General features: G+C 29.9%; 1 protein-coding gene and 1 long non-coding RNA gene across 5 annotated transcripts in view; one reads left to right on the top strand and one right to left on the bottom strand.

Annotated features, from left to right (window-relative positions):
* Positions 1 to 8,049, top strand: part of LOC148230995 (uncharacterized) — a 260,014-nt gene extending 251,965 nt beyond the window's left edge. The window contains exon 2 of the long non-coding RNA XR_015811207.1: positions 3,290 to 8,049. This is a non-coding gene — a long non-coding RNA (uncharacterized LOC148230995). The remainder of the gene's footprint in view (positions 1 to 3,289) is intronic.
* Positions 6,959 to 21,310, bottom strand: part of eag (potassium voltage-gated channel protein ether a go-go) — a 142,367-nt gene continuing 128,015 nt past the window's right edge. For 2 of the 4 annotated variants that reach the window (XM_088195965.1, XM_088195964.1), the window contains exons 6-12: positions 16,936 to 17,067; positions 16,730 to 16,866; positions 14,940 to 15,338; positions 13,282 to 13,705; positions 11,855 to 12,054; positions 8,372 to 8,630; positions 6,959 to 8,294 (exon numbers count right to left, since the gene is read on the bottom strand). In XM_088195965.1, the coding sequence (XP_088052091.1) occupies positions 7,051 to 8,294; positions 8,372 to 8,630; positions 11,855 to 12,054; positions 13,282 to 13,705; positions 14,940 to 15,338; positions 16,730 to 16,866; positions 16,936 to 17,067 (2,795 nt within the window). In that variant the 3' untranslated portion in view covers positions 6,959 to 7,050. The remainder of the gene's footprint in view (positions 8,295 to 8,371; positions 8,631 to 11,854; positions 12,055 to 13,281; positions 13,706 to 14,939; positions 15,339 to 16,729; positions 16,867 to 16,935; positions 17,068 to 21,310) is intronic. The other 2 variants (XM_088195967.1, XM_088195966.1) reach the window with 2 other exon arrangements.

The raw sequence follows: 21,310 nt of genomic DNA on the forward strand, positions 1-21,310 counted from the left end.
GGACAAATAAGCGTATGTCCGTAAAATATTTAGGCTGTCGCCGTCTCGCTCTGGCATTGCTTGGCGAACGGCTGCGAAGGAGACAGAGTGACGTGCCAACGAACGTCCTTCGGCTTAGTTCGTTGGCCGTAGAAGCCGCTACATGCACCGAACTTTTTAACTCACAAGCTGGTTAATAGGATTAAAAAAAAAAATATATTTTTTTATTCAAAAAAAAAAAAAAAATAACCAATAATAATATTTGTTGGAAAAATAACAATTTTTATATTTTAGGTAAATATATTATATTAAATGGTACATCAACTAGAGACATCTCTTGGTGAAAAAAATAAATTTAAGCTTTACATATAAATATAAAATATAAAATAAATATAAAAACAATTTTATGCTTAAAAATATTTATATTTTATTGTATTTAACATTTAAAATTTATTTAAAATAAATATATTATTCTATATTATTTAATATTTAATTGTAATATTTTTTTTAATTAAACATACTGTTGAGTAGTATAAATAATAAAATAATATTTATATAAAAATCTTTTACAAAAATATTATTTTATTATTTATACTACTCAACAATAGATGACAGACACTAGTGCTAATTATCTAAGACTTAAACCATTTAAATGTATATATAATGTGTAGCTATAATTGGAATTTGGGTTTTGATATTAAATACAGTCAATATACATAGATGGGGTTGCAATATTTTTTTGTTTTATATCTCTGACTGAAATAAAGTAAGTATTAATAATTTATGCCATTTAATTCTTTTAACCCTTTGAGTAGTGAGTGAATTTTACGTATTTTTTCATAATTATTTCAGTTGATATTTATTAATTGTTATTTAATTATAAGAAACAATTTTTGATTCTTTTGCGACTTTTTTGTATTAGTATTTTTAATAATTTATTTTAACACTTTTCAATTACAACATTTCGTTAATTTATTTTACATATTTATTATAAATTATCTGGCCTTTGTGGATTGTTTTTATTTAAATACAGAGGCTTTTATTATTTTATGTTAATTTATTTATTATATTGTACACTAAATTAAATTTTAAAAATATATGTAAATATAATGTTTTTTATTTATTAATAATAATATATGGCGTATCTTAAAACAATAAAAGATCCACCGCCATACATGTACAGCGATACTCCTCAAAGGGTTAAAGTTAATATTTATTTTTACAAAATATAGTACTACATAAATTTAAGTTCAGTATAATTGCGCAAACAAAAATTTTGATTATTTAACTTATCATTATTTCGGGGGGAAAAATCACAAGCCTCCTAAGATTTTAAGATCCATCGTCTAACCGAGAAAATCAATTAAAACAAACTTTATATATGTATTTATTTTTGTTTTATTATGGTCAAAACTTGGCGGCACTCTAGTAACACTGACGTGACATGGATATTCTCTTGGCAAACTTTGGTGGACTTGCAACGCCCTGTGTTGTCTCGTGCACCGGTCACCTATATAGTGTAATAACTATGTAAATCATATACTTCTTAATAAAATATTAATACAACTGCTCAATCTGTGTCTAATTGCCATCCGTCGCCAAAAATCAATATGTCTACCTTATAATTTACATGCTGATGTGGACGCAACTTATATCCAAGCGCATGCTTGTTGATTTCATCTTATACGTGTGGTAATGTGGTATTGCTTAATTGAGTTCGACTCCAGCCTTCATTCCAGTTCACGGGCGAATTGACCTTTTAGTCCAATATAGCCATAATGATATATCATATATTATATAAAGTCGTTTTGATGTTCGTTAAGAAGACCAAAGATATGCAATTAAAAATATAATATATTTTATTAAATAAGTATAAATAAAAGTATTTCAGTTCAGTTTTCAAGTTCATTTATTATAAATAATATATTTATGTTCAAAGATGGCATAAATTCAACTAAAATTATAAACATATCACATAAATAGTAAAACATTATGTTCGTCAAACACGATACTAACATCGAAAGACCGTTTTGTTCAGTTATAAGCTTTCAGTTGATATCGAATTTGTTACTAGATAACATTTACAATACATATTTTATACAAATAAAAAAGTTACAATAATAACAAGTACAAAAAACTTGTATTTTTGGAGTGATGGGAGGCAGTAGAATATTTACAGTAAATATGTATGTATATATAATATCTGTGGTCAATTGATACATATATTTTTATATACAAATATTTTAATATATAATATGCACAGGATTATTTTTATTTAAAAAAAGAATTTGTACAAAAAAATCCACAACTTAAAACCATAAAATGAAGTACATGATAATGATGCCGATTTGCAGCAATGCGTCGATAATGTTTTATGTTGTTCATATTTAATAGCACCATAAAAAGTAAATTTAAATAAATATATATTACAATCAGTGCAAAATAAAAAATGAGATATTTTAACACACTTATCATTAAAAAGTATTGCTTTTACTGTGTCCAAACTGTTTTTTTTTTATTTTAATTTTTTTAAATTTAATCGCCTATGTTTAAACGTTAGCATATATTTCAAGAATACATGCCATTCTTGTAATTACACTAAAATATATATAATACTATATAATATTGCTATAATTTGAGTATTACATAGCTTGATGTCTATTAGCTCCTTGAAATACATTGTAAGAGAATAAAGATTTGGACGTTTACATCTTAAAACCTAACTATAATTGAATTTCCATATTAGCCTTATCGATTAAAATTGCATTTGTATCAAATGTCTGATGTAAAGTGCGTGAGAAAGATCCTAGACAATCTTGTGTAAAGAAATTTTATTTTTAATAATATTATGAGATAAGGGAAATAAACGATGGTGCATGAACTCTATGGGGCTGTTTATATAAATGTGTAAACGATGCGTGCCACGATTTTTGTTATATATATATACGATGTTAATATGACCCATTAAGTTAATGAAGATTGTAAGAATTTTATTAAAAAAATACATCTTTGTATTTGCAATAGAGTAGTAGGAAACGTTATTCAGGCACAAAATGAATGCGTCCAAACTTCTTCAACACGAATGAAAGAGCAAAAGTAGATTTTATCATTTGTAATTCGTTGATTTTATACAATATCATAAGTCGTCCATACACGATGCAATAATTAAGGCCCCAAATTCCTGTTTGAAGGTAAAGGAATATAAAGAGCGGCCACTGAATATATAAAGAAATTACAAGATCTGATCAAAAAGTATCCAATCTTATTTTTTAATGTGTCAACCATACTAAATATGTGTTAATTTTTCCAGATTTTACAGACCTTCAGTCGTTGTCAAACAGTCGTGATCGTCACACTTACATTTCATCGCATTTGATTTTCAAGACAAAATGAAGCAACGGGTGAGACTCATTATTAATGTTTAAAAAACTTATTAAAAAAACTTATATAAACTTATAGTATTAATGTTTTAAAAACCCCGAGAACAAAGTTCTAGCAGACCTATAATTAGCAGAAACTCCAAAATAGTCAAGAAAATACAGCCGGTAAGATTTTTTATTATCTAGATTTTTATAGATGCTCCTTCTTCCCTGATATGGCCCTTCACAACGCACAATAACTCAAAGTTCCTGACTATTAAGATCTCAAAAATAGCTATCAATAAAGCTTACAGGAGTAAATATACTACTGAGAGAAGTATTTTAACAAAGAAAGGTACTTTGAAAAACAATATTTTATGACATGTTTCTCATTGCAATGTGAATTAACTTATAAAGGGACTATAATTAATTAGATAGGTAATCTAGATTGGATACTTTTTAATCAGAATATGTATTACTATGGGTTAAGATTAGAGATTGATTTTCAATCTCGTTATTATTTGTTGTATCTACGAGATTTAAGTAAAACAAGCACGCTTCACGTCACCGAAGGAAGACTTTCCAACGTAAAAAAGACTATAGACCCTTGTAAATATACATATATATAAATATATATTCTTATGTATCTGCAACACTGTCGAAATTGAATATCTTCAATACTATTATCTCTATTATATTTTTGCTTTTATAATAATAATAATAATAGATAAGAAAACATTATAAAGGCAAGACGCCATTAGAATGCATTCCTAAGCATTGTCATCAACTTACTAAAAGACAAGCTTTTGAAAGCTTAGCCAATTTTTTAGAGAAAAATAAACAATTTATAATTATTAATCAATCAGTGCCAGTGCCATTTGAGTTTAATATCGTAACATTGTATCCTATAAAATGTGATACATTTTCCAGTCTGTCTATATGTGCATTGAATAGTACAGTATATATAGTATATACAAAGGTACAATAGTATTTAAGATAAATATACATGTAATATATGTATATGTTTATAAGGCGCGTCTAATCATATATAAATATATATATATTATTCGTCTTGTATTTAAAACTTACAAATTTTCATTATGATAAAGCTTGAAAAGATCCATTTTTATAAAGTAATGTTTAACAAGCTTATGATATAAAGTAACTAGTGATAGTAAACCTACTTACTTTGTTACTTATTTTATCTATCACGTTAATATTGATGTAGGCTTCTTTAACAGTTTAACCATGGCAGGTAATAGCTCTCGCTATTCCATTTCATATTTTCAACAATTCAAGCTCAATTTTAATTTACACAACTTTATTTATGGTAAATAAAGTTTGGAAGTACACAGTTAACAATACATATATGTGAATGACAAATAAATAACGGAACGTTTAATGACAATATGCATATTTTTCAATGAATAAATAAAAAATAATTAAATCAACACAAAAATCAATTCCCTTTTATACAAGTATAATATTATACCTATACACGTATATTATATATACATACTATATGTATATACTTGTCGACTATTCAATTAAGGGTGACAAAATACTATTTTTGTGCCTTGCTTTAAAAAAACATAGTTCTAATCCATCATTATAAATTTTGATTTAATGATTCATGAAGATGTGTTTAATTATTTTTTTTATTTAATCTGAACAATTCCAAAATATCATAATATATAATCTATTTTTATAAAATTTGCCACCCCTTTTTGTGTACAATATATGTTTTATATATTATATATATTTTATATGTGTGTATATAATATTATATCAATTTCCATTTATGTCAGTCATTTTGGAAACTAATTTTCATTAATTTATTTCTTATTTTTTCATCCTAAAATAATGTATATTCATAACAACCATATATAATAATACGTAAAATTATCTAACTAAAATAATTTTCAAGATTTCCCAAGATATATAACGATACAACAAATCAAACGCACTCATGATCGTAAACATAAATAAAGTCATAATATTAGTGCTTTGAAGGCGGCGACCAATACCATAATGTATCTAAGCACTAATTCTATATGTTTTGCTATTTAGGTATATATGTATATGCATTTTAATGTATATATACATACATATAGCGCAATAAGCTATACATATAGTATATACAATATATTACATCATAGTTATTTTATAATTATCTATATATCGTATGTGGACCCCGGTGATGCATATACAAAGAGTAATATACAAATCTTGCTTCAAAAAGAAATAATAATATCTTCATCAATTTTTAAGTATATTTTTTACAACGTTTCAAGATCTAACAGACCGGGCACTAAATATCATCACTGCAATGGCTTCATGAACTCATAACAATCTTAGCTTTTCAAGGGGAAAATTTAGTATCGAAGTAAAGAATTAAAACACAAGCGACAGTCGTATGGGCTGTAAACGGCGGCTGCCCGCACTCACACACACTTAGCAAGTAAGCCCAGCCTAACATATACACATACGAAATTTCCTGACAGTACGAGCAAACTAAAATTTATTATCACATACATATATGCTGTCGGCATTGTTAAAATATGGACTCATTTTGCAACGGTAAAGGATTTTTAATTTAATATGTTATGTTAGTACAAATGACACCTTCGCAAGATCATACAGTTCTACTTCTATTCCAGAAAGATACTGTAGTCAGGTGAACTTAAACTAGATTCAGAACTATCTGACATATTTTAAGAATATACAGTATTAATAATGCACGTCGAATAAGAGTAGTGAAATTTTATCTAATTTTCCATATTCAAAGATCCAACAGTCCAAGCACTAAATAGCATCGCTGCAGTTGCTACTTTAGCTAATAACAATCTAAGATTATCAGGAAGATAATTCTGACATTGAACACTGACAAACAACCAAGTGAAGAAAAAACACAAGCGGCAGTCGTACAGTAAAACAGCAGTAGTGCACACTCACACATACTCAGCACATATACGAATTCTCCTGACAACTTTAGCAAACTGAAATGTATTATTACATACATACATATATGCAGTTGGCACTGTAAAAAGGTTGGCTCGTTTTAGTATTATATGTAGTCAGGTCTTTTGCTATAGTAAGGGATTTTTTATTTAATATGTACTGCTACTACAAATGCCACCACAATGGCCACATTCGCAGATGATACAGCTCTTCTTGTATTACACAAAGATACTGTACTCAAAATATCTACAGAAGAGCCTAAATTAATTCCAGAACTAGTTGAAAATATGGAGAATTAGAGCCAATGAGATCAGATCCGCTTATATAACATTGCATATTAGAAGAAAAAACAGATTTCTTGTGAAGTTAAACGAAGATCTTTCACAAGAAATATGTAAATATGGTCAGGCAATTCAGGGCAGACACATATTGGGTAAAAATAAAGCAACTTGGAATCATTATTAATTGTAAATTAAACCCCCTCAAAATTATCTTTGACACTGTAAGAAAGAAGTGTATAATAAATCTTACCCACATAATAAGGATAAGTTAAAAGTATCTATAAGAGCATATGTTTGACTGCATTAATAATGCCAATGAAAGCCATTATAATCAGATGTAGAGTATGTATTAATGAAAGTTAAAGATTTCAAAATCTATATGTTAAAAATGAAACCAAATAACAAAGATATTCTCATTTCTTTTTGTAGCAATATTCATAAATTACTCTTTAGTTTTCTTCTAACAACTGCTAAAGAAACTCTCTCGGATGCGGAGGAGACGACGGACCCGGAGGCGTGGGTGCAGTACCTTTAACGCGACTTTTCGAGCGTCGCTTTCTAAGTAAAATAGGTCCGAGACCATTTCCACCTTGTGCTGATGAACCTGCAGCCGTTGTCGATCCTTCTCCGGGAGGCTCACCAGGAGACGCTTGCGATCCAGATGAACTACCGCCTGATAAACGTGCCACAAGCTCTCCGAGCAAATCTTCCATACGACCCATCTTTTGATTAAGCCTCTGAATCTCTAGTTTCACGTCAACTTTGAAATCCATTAAATTTGCCATCAAATCCCTACAATCAGGAGGATCTGGGGGAGCGTATAGTAAAGCAGCAGTCGGGTCACGCAACCCATAATCATAAGAATCCACTTTTCTCAAGCTCAATGATCTATCTATCCGTGCTCTTTCCCTCACCATGTCTTCTACTTCGACTATTTCTTCTATGGTATCTTGCCTCTTGACTTGAGGAGCTGTTGTGGTGGATAGTTTTTGTAATTTTGGAAATACTTTGTTTCCAGATGCGTGAGGAGGAGCAGCCGCTGATCCCGAGCCGGACGAAGAAGAAGAATGAGGCCGTTCTTTTGCTGCATCTCTGGCGCTAAGACTACGGGTGAAAGATGGAGGCGGCGGAGCAGGAGTCGTCTCAGATCCAGAATCTAAACTTGAACTGCCAAGCAATCGTCCCCATTTACTCGGTCGCTTGGCCATTGTTACAGGCGGCCCCGCTGTACTCGGAGCTGTGACAGTACCATCTTCTTTCTCAGCTACTGCGGACAGTTTTGTCGTGGACATTGGACGTACAGTAGTGCTCTTCTCGTCGCTTGTATCGCCTTTCTCTGCATCAGTTCCGCCGGGCGGCGGTATAGCCGGCGGCGTGTGCACCGATCTATCTCTTCTAAACTTAGAGAATATCTTTCTCACCAGATGATCTTGCGTTTGATCCAACTGCGGTTCGTTTTTTCGCCTCTCAGCTAGTTCTTTCTCTCTTCGAACGTCGGCTACTTTTCTAAATATTAATCTATGTCTTAAGTTATACGTAAGTATAAGATTTCTTGCAAAACTATTAGCAAAAGCTTGATAAAAATCAAGAACTTCCAACAACTTATCTCTTTTGATTGTATGTAAATCACAATATGTAAGAGCTCTAACGTTTGCTGCCGATTGGCCTACTGCACTATCTTTCCAAAATGAATCTCCGAATACATCTCCTTTGCCTGAAAAACACACAAAAACATACATAAATATTGATTATAGGATTTAAATATACAAAATATATACGGACATGTATTACCCATACCTAAAATGGCAACAACTTCATCGTCTTGTATCACTTCAAGACTGCCAGTTACAATGAAACATAGAGAATCGATCGATTCTCCGGTGTGATATAGTAAATCTCCAGGTGCAGAATGAGACATGGTGAAATGCATTGCGAGAGCCCTAAGGCAACCGTCGGAAGCTAACCGAAACGCTGGATGTTCATTAAATACTTTTCTATTTAAATGTACACATATATCTGCTTTCATGTCTTTCGGACAGTAATTTAGCACCTAGAATGTAAAAAATAAATATATTTTATATCAAACAGTAAATGTTTGAATACTCTGTCCGTTATGCAGTCAGTACTATGCAAAGCACTGGCAGCAGCATTTGATTGGTCAGCTTTGACCGAAGCTATTATATGTTCATACTATAATCATACCAAATACACTAACTATATTATTTTTTTGTTTAACTAATATTATAAATTACAGATTATGCAATAAATACAGAAAAATATTTTCTGAGAATTGATTATTACAATATATGAATTGAAAATAGTTGCATACCGACTAATATCGAACAGAGTATAGTAATTATATTTAATTTTTTCATGTAAGTTTTACATTATTGGTCCGAAACAAAATGATTTTTTTGTGAGTGCTCACAGAAAAGACAATTTATCAATTAGTATAATAAATAAATAAATTTTCATATATATGATATTTAAAAAATCGTTTTTAATTGCTTTCTCATACGTTGTACGTACACCAATATAATTTATGAATATCAAAAATGATATATAAATAATCAAACGTAAGAATATAATGAATGATACTCACAAAATGCATAAAACTTTCAACATTAAAATCACGTTATATCTTATTGACTATAAGAAATCCGCTAATCGAATTTAAAAGTGCATGATATATAAAAATTGTGAATATTGATATTGTCTTAAATATACCAACAATGTATGTGACGTCTAGAATTAATATCAGACAATGATTTTTTGGGCAGAATACTAAATTACATTTAAATAAGAAAAGTAATTTTAAAATTGTTCGTTACTTACATATCCTAAGAAAAAGTAGATAGTTTTGTCAAAATAAGTACAGTAGTTTCATTCTCAAATAAACATTTGGTTACCATCGAGTAAAGATATATATTAAAAACTAAATTTCAAATCAAATTACCAATAATAATGTTACTAAAATTCAGTTTGTATGATATTGATTTTAGAAGTCATATGTAAGCATTTATTCACAGCTTGTTGAAAATGTTATCTTTAAGAAAAGAGACTGTAGTATGATTTGTGTGACAGTTAAAATTTCTAGCTTAAGTAAAACTGTTATACGTATGTTTAGGTATGTCTCTAAAAATAGATAGATAGATGGAGAGAAAGGTATGGAAAATAATTAAGAGTACATTTGTACCGTGTATAGCAAAGCAATTAAAATACATATAATTGGAACGTTTCATTTGTGAAAGCATATACCAGATAGTGCATATAAAGCATAAAAGTTTATTTGTATAATAAAAAATCGTTGTGCTTATAATTTGGCATAGAAACTATGTTGCATAACGACAACACTCCGTTCCAAGCTGCGAGCGAGTGATTTTGTCTTTCTTATGTTCAGGTACTGATTTTCTCAACAACCGCTAAGGGCTTTTTCTTTAATTTCAAATCTTATCGCCAAATATTTTCTATAATACTAGTCTTCAATCTTAACCTGATATTAAACGTAATCCACAACGACTGTACAAACTCTTCAAAGTAACACAATACTAAAAAACTAAGTACTACATTATTGTAAATATTGGATAATACAAAGTTAAATGATTTTGATTTTTTATTGTGTTGTTTTCCACTATTAATTAAAATAAAAAGTTTTGCTACAACTATACTAATCTTAATTTCAGGAAAGAAACATTTTTGTGTTTTGGTACAGCATAACAGAATCCCTTAGGTTTAATAAGCAAATTGAAAAAATCTTCTGGACTTGTATCCCTCCGCCACTATTTGACACAGGTTATCGAGAACAAGTAACGAAGATGCACAATTTTAAATTATTAAATAAAAAAAAAATGCACCAAATATGTGTTTTAATAATACAACGATACTGTATGTCACGATGTGGTAAATTAAATATAAAATAAAAAATCCTCATCGTGTGCGTAAAGCAGTTAATGTAATTTTTTGTGGTACCCTCAATTTTACCGAATACAAACTAATTTATTCGTTGGTTTGTCAAAATTCCTATCACTGATGCGAGCTAAGAGTGCTAAGAGCACTCAAATAAATGAAAAATTTGTATGATAATAGACATATTATATCCTGTATGATTAATAAACATAGCACCTAACAAATATGTGTCATACGTACGAAAAAAACGGAATTTAAATGGTGCGGTGTGATAAGGTATGGCTCATCAATAGTAATTATATTATGATAAATGATCCAAATTTACGAATATCGTTCCTTTAAACTCCTACCATATGAGACAACTTATAACAGGCAATCTGAACGTTAATCACAGCCCCCCCCCCCCTTCCCAGAAAGTTATGTATCCCCAAAAAACCCGCAAAGATCACAAGCACAATAGACCAGTGGTATAGATAACTAATACATGAACCCTATTGTTGTTAAATTTCTATCATACCAAAGAGATTAAAAATAATGACTATTATATAATTATAATTCTGACTAATAATCACAAATAAAGTTTTTTTAGATTTTCTTAATCTCACTGATGAATAATTTAAATAAAAATTATAAGTTGTAATGATAGTTTGTCACTAATTTACAGAGCGAATTTTTGGTATCTCATTATCTACTTGTGTATGTTGATTGTGTTGAGCCTGTTGTAACACATTGGCCTAGCGCCTGTAATGTCACAACCAAAGATTAAAAGAAGTCAGCAAAGATTCCACTACCGAGGCTCCGCATTAGCACTTTTCCCCCACCTCAAAAGACTACAACTCTACACAAGGTTCCCCATTGGCACCCCCAGAAACTACAGTCCCTAGAACCATGCCACCGAGGGCCTGTTTCCAACAGAGAGACTGTGCTTTTCAGCGGAATTGACATACCATGTTGCGTTCATTTTTGTATATGTATCTAATAATGTAACATAATATGCAATAAATATCTGTTTGCAATGCTTGATTTGTTATTAATTTGGCATATGTATGTATTTGTAGGTATATAAAAATCATTAAAAATTATTGTATATGAAAATGGTTAGCAAAGTTATCCCAAATTTTTTTTTATAAACATTAATGCTTTATATTCACCACTCTATAATAAGTAAATAAATTTATCTTATAGATATATATGACAAAAATTGCAACTATGTTCATTTATGTGCTGTTAAATTGAGGATCAAAAAGTTATGTATAATATATAAAAATTTAAAACAATGCATTATTATAAAGGATAAAATTTTATTTTATTAATAAAATGCACTCGACCAATATAATTCAGTCATTTTGTTTTCCTGACCTGATTTACCTTATCCGTATCTAATCCTTTGGTCATCGCCCAAGTGGAGACAACGTAGTCCATGACTCGTTCGCTGAGCGCCTTCGGAACTTCGTGTAGTTTCATGAACTCCCTTACGTTGTTGAGCATATCGTGGTACTTTGCAGTAGCGCTGGTCATTTGTTGGATTATGGTTGTGACGTGACCGAATATGGTGGCGTACAGCAGGGCTATGATAGAACTCGTTAGCGTTAAATATATATATATCAAATTATATAAAAGAAACACACACGCACGCACACAATCACTTTTGAAAAGTTTATTATATTTGTTTCAATATAAAATAGACCCAAACAGGCATAGAATATAGATAGTGACAGAACTCCAACGTATCATGACATATTTGTGATTTACCACTAGACATACACAGGTGAGGCAATCAACATATTAATTGCAGTCAAAATAAATGATGTAACTAAAGATTTCATCTTAAAATATCAAAATGGCATATCTCATTGCTATCTACGTTATACGTTTATAGTAATGATGGATATGGTGATATTTTTAATATTTTTAGATAAAATCTAGCTTTGGTAACAAAATGATAAAAACAAAGTATAACTCATAAGCTAACTCAAATACATAAGAGTGCATAAACAACTACAACCCTTTCACAAAAAGTAATTTTTTTATTCAACTTTAAAAACACATTTTATATTTTGAGAAGTACAGTAATACAATTTCCGATCTTCTCTTAAATAAAACTAAAAAATGTAATTGTACATTTTGTAAAGACGTTTAAACTTTTAATTAATAATAGATGTATGATTGAGGAAGAGTAAAGTGATAACATAAAATGCAAGAGTAGCACTAAATGACTGTCGCACTTACAACATGCACCAAAGCGCTCAATAGCTTTTTTGGTAGTGTGAAGGTAAAACCTTTCTTAATTCATCAACTTTAGTATTATGATGCATGTATGTTATTCTAGAATAGAATTGAATTGCACTCTAGTGTAGAATTGGACTATTAAGTTCTGAAGTGGTATGAGATCTACACCAGACTTTTTTCGTTCAGATAAAACACACCAAGTAGTGACATCTCTTTATGTAATAAATACTCTATAAGTGTTCACTTATTTAGATTTTTAAATATACATATAATATACTTGCATTTTAATTTATTTTAATATAGAGAAACCAGAAATTTAAAACGTACTTCTCTGAAGCTAGTTAGTGCATGAACGAAGTGTTAGATTTTGGCTTCACTTCATTTCAGCCCTCGGTTGAAAACATATGAGACGTAATTTATAAAACGGTGGTAGTTCTTTGTGCACATTTACATTATGTGTTTATAAAAAAATGAACGTATAAAAAACCAATGTAAAAAAGAATAAGCTCGCTATGACTGGCACACCTGTTACGTCTCAGACAAATAACAGAAGCACCGATCCCCACCTGCTATGATCATCATGCAGATAGTAAAGATCTTCTCGTTATCCGTCTCAGCGGCGACGTTGCCAAACCCGACAGACGTCATACACGTCATCGTGAAGTAGAGTGCTGTCACATACATAGTCTTCCGTGTAGGGCCGTTGATTAACTCCGGTACGTTGGATTCGTTTGTCCATATGTAGGTGTAGGGGTTTTGCGTAACGTTCGCCAACTTCCACAACCAACTGTATTGCAAGCCGTTATCGGCATCACTGCGACCTATCGAATACCAGATGCAAGCGAGCCAATGTGCAACCAGCATATAAAAACATAGGAGCAAAATCAGCATCGCCGCTCCGTATTCGAGGTATCGATCAAGCTTTCTGACGACTCGGCCCAATCGCAATAGTCTTACAACTTTAAGAGCACTAAAGAGACTACCAATTCCCTGAAACATGCAAATCGTTCATCGTCAATATACATGTTAGAATAAACAGTCATTCTATACACGAGGGTTAATCGAAAAGTAAAGGCAAATCAAGCAACATATTCCATATGAAAGCTCCACGCATACCACATAACTGTCTCATTTCAAGATCACTCACTTAAGTACTGCAAACATATAATCTTCAATCAATAAACCAATTATAAACCATCAACCAAGCTCCTATTCCATCAACATAAACAATCATCTACTATCACACATTACCTTCTCTTTTATTTATACATCATACACTTATTGAACTAGCTTTATTCTGTAAATATGGAAGAATTTCCATCAGGTTAGTCAAACTATAAAAACACAATCAGAGCAAAGTAAGATATAAATACCAGGATCTAGTTTTACATACATACAAGCTTTCATACCTAACCTTTCCCAATTATATAGTATCCTTCAATACTTGACCATAGATGATGTTTTTATTGAATTATCTTTATCTGTCAGAATGTGTAGGTGTCTTAGATTAACTGATTATGACATTGCGATGTGAAATTGACTATGAAAGAAGCATTCATCTCTCAAGTCAATTCCTGTTAATGATTGACCTACCTTGTGACTTATTGATATTTTCATGACGAAGGCATGGTAAATTGGGAATTAAAGGAAAATCTCTAAGATTCAATGGAATTCTGGCATTTGAATGTGTTTAATGCTTCACAACCAACCGTGTTTCAATGCACAGTTTGATGGTTCCAAATTATTGGACTTAGGGAATTTAAGAACTCAATTGAATAACTGATAGCTTTTTCTCTTCATCCATTATCTTGACAATTGAGTAAATGAACGTGCTGCAACTGGCATCATCTCTTGAATCGAAAAATCGATTTTTACATTGATTGGCCCAAGTATTGCTTTTTTTGAAGCAATTCATTGTGTACTTTAATAATTATTTAAATTACGTTCTGAAAAAATTATCAAAGATAAGATAATGAAAAGAATATGTTTGAAAAGCCAGTTACTACTTAAATGACAACCTATTGTTGTAATGAAAATAATTATCTAAGTACCTACCTACATAATTTTTTTTTAAAAAAAAGTTGCGTTGACCTAGAAATTCGCAGCAGAACGTTCTGTAAAAAAATAATATCACAAGATTGTTCTACTTGCGAGTTTTTAGTAAGACGAACATTGTATAGATTATTGCCTTTTCTTTTTGATCTACCCTCAGACGGATACTCACATCTTCATCGTGGTCGAACGCGTTAAACACATCGTACGGTAAACACGATAGTAAATCTATAATAAACCAAGACTTCAAATAGTTCATTCTAATAACTTTTGGATCACTAACAACTTCTCCCCCAGGTCCAACAAATGTCGTATGAAAATTTAATACTATATCGATAAAGAAAATAACATCTACAATAGAATCAACAACGAGGAGGGAGACATCTTCACTGGTTTTGTTCTTAAACGCTACGTTATAAGGTACCATAATGGCTGTGTAGAACGTAAGACATAATATTATCCAGTCCCATATTGCTTTGAAGGCGCAATAATGAAGTAAAATGTGAGGCGGAGTCTTTGGTGCTTCTTGACGATACTGTGGCATTACGTCCGAGTTCAGACTCATCATCTGCTGTCGTTTTGCAATAAATTTCATACGTTTAAAACAAGCAAATGTAAACAAAATAATATTACCAGATTACGACATCCGAGATGGACAGACATGGAAAGTGTTAAAAATACATATTTAATATAGTGAGTAACATGGGTGATAGATAAAATAAAAGTGATCAATTAAATTTGCATTAAAAAGCAAATACATTAGCAATATACATAGCATACATATATTTGTGTATTCTAGAAAATGAATTGGTTATTTATAGAATTTGCAAATTAAATAATTAGTCCATTTAAATCCACTCTTTAAATTTTAAATAGTTTATAATAACCTAAGATATTAATAAAACCAAAGGATGATAAACCATTGTTACCAAAGGATGGTAAAAAAAACCATATGATAATATCGTTCATTAGCCTTAATATTACAGAAAAAAGAAATTTAAAACCATTCCGTTGACTTATAGTTCTAAATTATTAAAAAGTTATTATTATCACAAGTGGCACAAGACAGTAAAGTTAATTTCAAACTTGAAAACAGTAAGCTAAAAACTGTTAAATATTACAAAAAAATCATTGTCAGCTATCTACAAATGGTTCAATGTAACATATCCGCTTGAAATTTTACACAGTTACACATATCTTAAACATATGATGGGTTTGACATATTTTCTTTTAGTGTTTCTATACTTCTTATAGAATGATTGAAGTGATATTGGATTTTTCAGATTTTTTAATAACTATTGTGATTACTTTTTTCTTTTAACAGCTGTCGGGCGTATTGAAATTGTCTTATAACTTTGAAACGAGCCAATATTTCATCGGTGACAGCAAATACTTTTATAGACATATCACGATCAGCTTTATAGCAGAGCAACAAGTCGAAGAATGACTAGAAACAAACGTTTCTGATCAGCCGTTAAAACCCACCTTGCAGATTTTTTACTAATTCTTAGCTCTTTTATTTATTGATCCTTGATTTAACGATCTGCCATTGATGTTTTCTTTAGTGATAGCATTTACAGTACTTCTAGAGCGAGGATCATCTTCAATGCTTTCCTTCCCATGAGATTCAGCTGCATATTTCATGGACATCTTGTGCTGCCCTCTATGTGTTAAGTCGCGAAGCTTTCAATACCCCTTGTATTATATATCAAATTTAAACAGTGGATTGTAGTTAATGATCAAGGTAAGTCATTCAAATTGTAATTAGGAACTGTATACACATATTACAGGTAGTCTTCAATAATATTTATCATGTATAAAGTGGTAGTTCAACATTCTTATTGAATATTTAGGTATGTACATGTAGGATACAAACCCTTATCTTATTTATAATAAATAAAATAAAATCAAAGATACGCTAACACAAAATAACAGTATTAATCAAAAAGCGTGTGCACTGACATGATTAAAACTAACATGAGCCAAGTGGCTCTGCTTGGCCGGATCTTTGAGATTTGGAAGATGCGAAGAAAACTGTGATACCAGCACTGATCTACTCCTCGTCACCGATCTTGCTAATTTGGCAAACTTGGAAAGCCCTGAAAAGTATAAAGCATCACATTAGAATTGCATGTTGTTACAAGTATAAAATTAAAATATTTGATTACCTCCTTTGGTGTCATCTGTTTCGATCGGTTGTTTTAAGGCTGTTATGTCTCTGAACGTGAGCAGAAACAATACAACCAGATCTCGTTCGTTTTTTATTGGGGCTATCTGGAGCAAGAGCCATAACGGGGTTTCTGAATTATAGAACAAACAATTTTCAGTATACATCTGCTATTTTTATAAATTAACTCTAGTTATATATATATTGTATTCAGAGAAACCTTTATATAATAATATACCATACTTCGGACACTTTGAATAGAATTGAAAAAAATATATGGTATATCTGACAAAAATAGCATTTGATACTGTTTATTAACAATAAATGGATTAAGTTGAACCATGATATTAAAAAAAATGTTCTCAGGATGAACCTAGATAGAGTTAAAATATCTATAATATAAGTCTACATAATAAATACCTATATATAGAAAAAATAGAGGCAGTGTGATTAGGACTATACAGTAGGATAATATATTTAAGATAACATGAAGCCATGATCTTTTTAAGTGTCCGAATTATAATTATCACATATTTTAATGAAAATGAAATGAATATATTTTATATATAAGATCTATCAATCACTCTAATATTACTTATTTAACTCTCTCTACATGCATTATTATTCTTATAAAATAAAGAGGTGACAATATTATATGATTAAAATCAGGCACACATATGTAATTATGTGTGTATTTTAAATGTAATAGAGTAAAAAATATATGACTATAATGTTTTATTTATAGCATATTTACAAATTACGTGCAATCTTCGAAAATATAGAGTGCTTTATAGAGATAATAAAAAATGTATTATTCGTAGTGAATAAACGTATATTGTATTAAATTTCTTATATATAAATTATGTAAATATGTAAGTAAAATAATAGTATCATGATAATGATATATACAGTTAATGATTTGATGAGACATGTATGAATATATATTTTATAATATAATAAACTTACAATTTATACTAATTTTTAATACTATTATAATATATAACTTAATATAAATAACGCTTTACATAAATATGAGATTGCTGTAGTTTTTCAAAGATTTTATTAATTTAAAATTATTATATACTTATTATTAAATTTATGATTTATTTAGTTAAACACATAAACTAAGTTCTCACAGCTATATTTTACAACACACGACACACAAAAACTACTCTAACATAAAACATCGACGTAGTACGTGTATATTATAGTTATATTTTTTCTTGCAAATTATATTAAACGTACGTGTTCAATAAACGAAAGCTCCATCATATCGCTAATTATGCTTTGATTGTTACCATGAATCATCAGAGCCTTTAATCGTCACTTTATATTCACACCAGTAAATCCTTTATCGTTCTGTGAGTATATAATACATGGTGATTTATACAGAACAGGGATTTTATTTATGATATATTTTTTAACAATTAAGAAATATTTTTATCAACATTTTTTTTGATAAGTAAAGAAGGGTAGTGTCTATCTTTATAATATAATTTTCATGTATCATATATTATGAAATTAAAACCGCAACATTTTCCTTAAAATCTCAATGCTTTAAAATGCACAAAAGCTCACAAAATACAGGACAAAAATAAATGTGGATATCTCTGTTGTTTTTCTTTATTTTATGTTTGTTTTATTTATAAAATAACTATAATAAACACAACGATATAGAATTTTCGTACCTGCTCTATTTTGAAGCACCCAACGCGCGCAGAATTTACAGTGTGTTTATCGATTGCTAAACGCCTCTTTAAATGATTTTTTACATGAATGAGTGTATCCGTTTTTGAGTGGTGAAAATGCAGAACTTTTTTCAGCGTTGGAGCTTTACGGAGAGAGACACCCGTAGCATTGTCATCTAGTGGCGTTCAGGAAAAATATTTTTATGTTTAAACATCTTTTTGAGGTCAATCTGTATGTGTTGATGATATAATTTTCACCCTTGGAAAGAAAGAGGATGTGCCATTTTTCAGCGTTAATGATTTTTGTTTTCAGCTTCGTCTGTTCGTTCTCTCCATGTAAATGATTCTTCCCTCTATTCTATTCTAATCCGCCTCTTAATTGAATAAGTGATGTTAGAAAGCATCAATAGTTTCGAGCGCAGCTGTCACTCGCGACAGCCCAAGTAGGTAGTCAAATAGGAACAAACTTCGCACTTAAAAATTAACACAGATATATAAAACACACTACAATCACATGCGAGTAAAAAATCACTTATATAATATTATTACTAGCTTTGTATTTGTATCTTTACTATCCGAATATCCTTTGTACAGTAAACCTTTCAAATGATCTCTGAATCATTTCACTACCATTATTATAAAGTTTGTTTATAAAAATAGAGATATTCACATTTATGTTACAACATTAGATATTCACTTTTATTTACTCTAAAGCTTCACATTTGAGTATACTTGGAAAATGCTAGTGGTTATTTGTTGATTTTACTAAATTAGTGAAGTATCAATTTCATGTATCAAACATACATTAAGTTGATACTTTACTATCAAATACCATTAATGTTTATTCTAAGCACTACTAAGTTTCAGTAAAAAAAGTGTTCCTGAAAGTTTGAAAATCCACGACAGGGCATACGGGATGACTGCTCTTTTCTCCGGACACGGGTACCAGATAAATAGTCCTCGAGAGACTTACTTTTAGCTGTGGAGAGTTACATTTATACTGAAAACTGCTTCTCGTAAATTGCCACTGTATCCATTATTTTATAGCAATTTCTCAGAATCGTATAATGTAGAATTATGAGCGCAATACTGATTACAATATTAAATCAATCTACTAAAAATTGATTAAATAATGGTTAACTAAATAGTGTGAAAATCTTAAAATATTGAAAATTTTAAATTTATCAATATATAAGTAATAGTTATATACGTTTAGGTTAAATAGTATGTCATATATTATACAATTGTTTAAATAAAGGTACTATGAGTCGAAAGGAGAATGATTGTTACTTAACTACAAGACAGTTATCGCAACTTAAAACATTTATAAATTTAATATATCTGCTAAAAGTCGTCTACGAGTGGAAATTAGAGCATTCAAAACATGTTACTTTGTCACGATAATGCACCGGCTCACGCCACAGCACAGGGAATATAGTATAATTATTTTTATATATAATTATTTTTCCACAAAAGATTTCTGCAGCATTTTTGTTATAAGGTCTCGTATTTTGTAGGAAAATTCAATGTTTTACAACACTAGTGTTTTGACAAAATATTAATCACATCTTTATGATTAAATATTTAAAGTTATGTTTTAGACTAAAATAAAATTATTTAAATATCATTTTTATTACTACTTGTGACATATATATATATTCGTTATTTTGCTACATATTTTTGCCACAAATATTTAATTAGTTATGTGCTTAATTAATTAAAAATGTTATTAGTTGTCTCTAATATATGTCATTTTTACAAAAAAAGATTTTATTTTATGAAAAAAAATATTATATATTCATCAATCGTATATGAGCTGTAATAAAAAATAACGACAATTCTTAGATTTTGTGTGCTATTTATTTTTAATAGTATTTTTCTATATTTATAATGAATTACTCCATATAATATGTTTATAAGCAACATTGTACGCGTAGTTTGACGACGCATTTTGTCACGCTTAACGATTTATTTAAAAATTGACTATCATAGAATTTGCATTATTAATAGAATAAAATACAGTAAATAGGTGCAAATGTTAGGTTAGATTTTTGACAAAGATTAAATGTCTTAAGAAAGGATTTATTATTGGTGCAAACGTTCATAAAAAAAGGAGCAAATTTGAGAAAAATAACAAAATAGATTGGAGGTCTAGAAAATCAACCATCGATAAGAATGTAAAAAAGATTGTACTTATTAATTGCCTAGCTACTCAAGAAATCCTCATTTTTGGCATAAACCAAAATTGTTTTAAAATTGTTAATTTTTATACAAAAACAGTAAATAAATTACTGTGTAATTATTTAATGAAATTGCTGATGAGATAGAAATGCTTTAAAGCATCTTAACAGGTGTCATATGGTTAAGACATCGAAACAAAAGTTATTTCAATAGAAGCAATGGAAACAACGGAAAATCGAAGAAAAAATCACGTCAAGTTTAACCGGATGTCAATGTTGCTCTTATTTTTTTCTATGCTAATAACAGTATCTTTTTTCTAAATATGTCGTAAGGTGTTTGCATAAAGCAATCAAAAGAAAACGATACACAAACATGACGCACCGATTGACATCGCTGAATTTTTAGCAAAAAATTACATCTTCGTGATGCCGCGGATATCGCATTCGTCAGATATGTTACTTTTTTCTGTTTCTGCAGATAAATAAAACATTGAAAGGACAATGTTTT

This window comes from Plectrocnemia conspersa, unplaced genomic scaffold, assembly GCF_051122295.1.
Source record: "Plectrocnemia conspersa isolate PC_06_02 unplaced genomic scaffold, ASM5112229v1 ptg000010l, whole genome shotgun sequence".
In the NCBI taxonomy this organism is placed as follows: Eukaryota; Metazoa; Arthropoda; class Insecta; order Trichoptera; family Polycentropodidae; genus Plectrocnemia; species Plectrocnemia conspersa.